This window comes from Lolium rigidum, chromosome 4 (assembly GCF_022539505.1).
Source record: "Lolium rigidum isolate FL_2022 chromosome 4, APGP_CSIRO_Lrig_0.1, whole genome shotgun sequence".
Classification (NCBI taxonomy): Eukaryota; Viridiplantae; Streptophyta; class Magnoliopsida; order Poales; family Poaceae; genus Lolium; species Lolium rigidum.
In genome coordinates, this window is record NC_061511.1 from 118168335 (window position 1) to 118172853 (window position 4519).

A 4519-nucleotide genomic window follows, 5' to 3' on the forward strand; every position below is an offset into this window, starting at 1 on the left:
CGTAGGTACTTGTGTACAGGTCTATTTATAAAGGCGTCTACACGGTTGAAGGACATGGTAATGGATTTTTCTTTGTTCAATATTTATGGCAACGTTATCTACTGATTGGTCCTCCAACATCTTATGAGTCATTATATTTCTTTGAGGATTATTTGTATTGCATCTTATTATATTTTGTATCTTTTTGCTGGACTTGTGCGGTTGTGGGCATCATAGTTATGCAGCAGCGGCCGAATGTAATGATTAAATCATTTTAAATAATAAAGCGTCTTTATAAAAAAAACGCCCTCCCTTCTATAAAACATGTTTTATTTATTTTTCTATATTTACATGTATGTAGACACTATTTAACATCTAGATACATCTAAATTCAGGCAAAGTTGAGAGAAGTTTCATAAGACGGAGGGAGTGGTACTTTTAGAGCCTCTCCAACAGTTTAGTCAAAATTTGGATACTCAAATGGCTACGAGTTTAGGGGAGAGAAGATTTGATTAAGCACAATTTTTGGGGCTTTTCCAACCTACTCTTATTTTGAGTACAAAAATAGGTTGCCCATTGTGCTTAATTCTTCATCAAACGGACTCATCTACACAAACAAATCAAATCAATATAATATAGCAAATAGATTTATAGTAGTTTCAAACAAAAAATAAAAAAAATTAGTAGTAGCACTTTGTTTGAGTAGGATGAGTATTAGACTAGGGAGTAGTCAAATTTGAGATTTTGGTACTCAAATTCTGAGTAAGTATTTAACAAAATGTGGGGAACAACTCAATACCTAAAAATGCCCTCCCAATACCTGCTGGAGATGCTCGAGGCTCTTTCGATATGCGGAATTCATGGTTACAGATCCAGGCTCCCAGCTCTCGGAAACAAGAAAAAAAAGAACGGGCTCCAAACTGTGAGCAAAATGACAATCTGAGTCTGTCAGCCCTACACTGAGACTGCTTCGTCTTTGGTGGTCTTTTGCCGCGACCGAGGAGGCGAGGAACCGGCATCGCTCATCCGTTTCACGAACACGGCGAACCGGCTCCAGTTCTCGGCCTGGAACAGGTCGGGCCCCATGCGAAGGTACGTGAAGGCCACCATCTGTTCCTCCTGGGCGGTGGCAACCACCTGGTCGTGCGCCGCCTCGTCGTACCGGGGCAGCGCGTTCTCCCCGGCCAGGCCGACGCCAGCCTCACGGGCAGCCGCGGCCACCTGCCGCACCAGGCACTCCGGCTGGCAGCGCGCGTCCTGCGGCTGCTCGTGGTCGCGCATCTCGACGCAGGTGAAGTTGAGCACCGCGCCGTGGCGGCCCAGCACGCGCGCGATCGGCAGGTACCCGTCGCGGTGCTGCGTGTTGTAGTACCCCGCGGTGAGCTCGGGCGCGTGAGACTCTGTGCCGTAGTGCCAGTGGATGCCGGCGACCTTGGCCGAGAGGTGGACGCCGGGCGCGTGGCCGAACACGGACGCCGCGCCGGACAGGACGCGGTCGCCGTGCTCCAGGAGCATCCGCGAGTACCACGCCATGAAGAACTGCCCGTACTCGGTGCCCCAGCCGCCGCCGTCCTGACGGAAGAAGTCCGTGTCGTCCGGGCAGCTGTTGTAGTCGCCGGCGTCCGTCGGGCCACCAAGGCCCCAATCCGGATTGCCGGCCGTGGCCGCTGCTGTCGCCAGATTGCTGAGCATGTACTGCGAGAGAAACATGTCAATCAAACACGTTCCAGATGCGTTCTCAGCATCTGAATCCAACCGGAGCTGAAATACTACCTTGTCGTAGCATTGGAAGGCGCCGATGCCGGGGAATTTCCAGGTCTCCTCGCTCTCCGGGTACGACGGGTACCGCAGCTCGCCGGCCGGGCCCATGCCGACTTGGATTTCCTGTACGCGAACAGGGCAAATTGGCGACGGCGCAAAACAGAGAAATTTAATGGACTTCTTCTGGTCTGTGGGGAACTCACGACGATGGTGTTGCCGAGGAAGGCGGCGAAGTGGTCGCGGAAGGCGCTCATGAAGTCAGTGTAGCACTGGACGGGCGTGCGGCCCTGGAGGACGGGCATGTCGTCGCAGCCGAGCGAGACGTACTCGTAGCTCCGGCGTCCCCATTGGTCAGTGTAGGCGAGATCCTGGTCCTTATCCATCTCCTCCACCACCCACTGCGGCAGAGGAATGCTGCCACCACAGACAACGACGGGCGCCCAAAATGTCACAAATTGGCACGGGGAGAAGCGAGAAAGGGCATGGGGATCGGGAGAAATGGCCTCACTTGACGGTGTCGCCGACGTTCCCGCCGCACTGGTGGAAGGACATGACGGCCTGGACCTTGAGCCCGGCGTCGCGCGCCATCCCGACGAGCTTCATGTACCCGTCGAAGTTGTACATCTCCGGCTCCTCGCCCTCCACGATCCCCCACCACACGTCCACCATGATCCCCTCCACGCCCGCGCTCTGGAGCGCCGCCAGATCCCGCGCCATGGTCTTGCGGTGGTTCAGGCCGCTCCCGCAGCAAGTCTTCACCGTGTCCAGCGGCATCATCACGAACACCGGCACCCCGGACTTCCTCGCCGCACACTCCGCCATCAGCTTAGCACGCAACACAGAGCGCCACTATTGATTTTGTGATCTGATTCCTATTTCTGGAACCGCTTCTTCTTTGCGTGCGGTTGTTGACTTCCTTACTTTTGTGATTTAGGGCCTACGGTTGTACTCTAAATAATTAAAGTATACATGCACGCTCATTTCATCAACGAAAGGTACAAAGAACAGCAAAGGTATCTGTCAAAAAAAGAAACAGCAAAGGTAATTAAAATTATAAATAAGTCTTGTCGAATTGGAGTTGTTGTAGTAGATGGATGAGAAATCGTCGTGCTAACCCCTTAAAAGGGGCAACAAATCAGAGCAGCAACTATCGCCAATGCTAAGAACCATGGATCAGAAGAAGCAAACATGTCACAACACCGAGGTACACGAAAATTTTAACTAGATTTCAGGAGATCCGTCAGACACAAGTCTCCAAGCGCCCTCTGCTGGCGCTAGACGCACCACCGTAGCAAGCATAGGGTGGGAAGGACCTTTGATAGGGCAAAGGCGCCCTCTTTCGATGAGATGAAGATAATTCAATTTGTTTGTGGAGTTCTTCCATAAGGATGTAGCCAACGCCTCATCATCCGAAAAAGACACTAAAGAACGAGAACCCTCCCGCCGGGGATTGTTCATGGTCCACCACGCCTCGAAGGCCATAAGGCCACCGAAGGCGGAGCAACCTAGCAGCATCGCCGACGAGGGGAACGAACTCCAGATGGGTTTCACAGTGGCCTCTTCCCCTTACATACTGGTACAAAGTACTTCATTTACATATAAAACCTAACATTACATGTACTTTTTTTTGGCATTTTGGTTTGCAAAAGTACAACCGACTGTTCCACGTTCCAAAATCTAAAGTTTTGCACTAAAGGTGCAACTAGTGCATATGTGCAAGAAAATTTTTCCGGTACATTTTTTCAAGTATTTTTACCCATTTTGGTCCAATTTACCTTAATTTGGTGCTAGAGTAGTAAAGAAGATTGGCGCTTGGTAGTAAAGAAGATTGGCGCTAGAAGGCGTTGGTAGTAAAGAAGAATTGGACTTGCACACAGATGGGTGAACTTAGAAAATAGCAAATCCAATTATATCTCTTTTCTAGTGGAAGCATGTAAAAGCTGCCCAACATTTCAACTCCGAAACTTTGTTTGTCCTTATTAACCCAGGTAGGGTTTTAAATTGGAATAAATCTGGTATTATATTTAGCAAAAAACTTTAGTTTGCAGGTTAAACAAGACATCAAACTGATTTCCCCGGTGCCACACATTGATGGCAACATCATTCATCTTGGTTACCCACTCATTCTCCAAGTAACATATAGATCTATGGCTTATAACTTTGGTTATGATAAATTCATATCAAAATTAAGTGCCTATAATATAAATCCAATAGCCCTCACTGACATAGGCATGCCCAATGGACCTGCCGAAGAAGGTACCCGGGGTTTACTGAAGGCCCATAACCCGAAGAATACGAAGCCCGGAAGCCCAAACAGGGTGTCGATATGGAAGATATAGTTGTATTAGGAATAAAGACTTGTAACTATACGTGACGAATTCAAAGAGTCTCCCGTTATTTGTAACTTGTACATCACGAAACCCTCGGCTCCACCTCCTATATAAGGGGGAGTCGAGGGAGAAAGAGAGAATCGATTCATTATCAAAACAACCCTAGCTTTTAGGAGTCGATTACTTTTTCGGCTGAAACCTTCGAGATCTACTTGCCCTCTACTTTCCACGAAACCCTAGTCTACAACTTGTAGGCATTGACAAGTTAATACCTTGTCAATTGGTGCCGTCTGTGGGGATTAGCGGCGACAAGGAGCTGATCTCGATGGCACGTTCAACATCGTCGACATCTTCGGGGGCAAGCAACGCGATGGACATAGGTAAACAGATCAAAATTGGTCTCGTTGATTTTGTTCCTCACCCTCCCGCCCGTTTGGATGCATATGCCT

The 4519-nt window shown here is 49.2% G+C and overlaps 1 protein-coding gene across 1 annotated transcript; it reads right to left on the minus strand.

The window, feature by feature from the left end:
• Window positions 1-919: 919 nt before the first annotated feature.
• On the minus strand, window positions 920-2662 carry LOC124708438 (beta-amylase 1, chloroplastic-like). The gene is made up of 4 exons (XM_047240119.1): window positions 2249-2662; window positions 1944-2154; window positions 1753-1863; window positions 920-1674 (listed from the first exon to the last, which is right to left on the minus strand). The coding sequence occupies exons 1-4, from the start codon at window positions 2560-2562 to the stop codon at window positions 934-936; spliced, it is 1377 nt and encodes a 458-aa protein (XP_047096075.1). The 5' UTR covers window positions 2563-2662; the 3' UTR covers window positions 920-933.
• Window positions 2663-4519: the final 1857 nt, after the last annotated feature.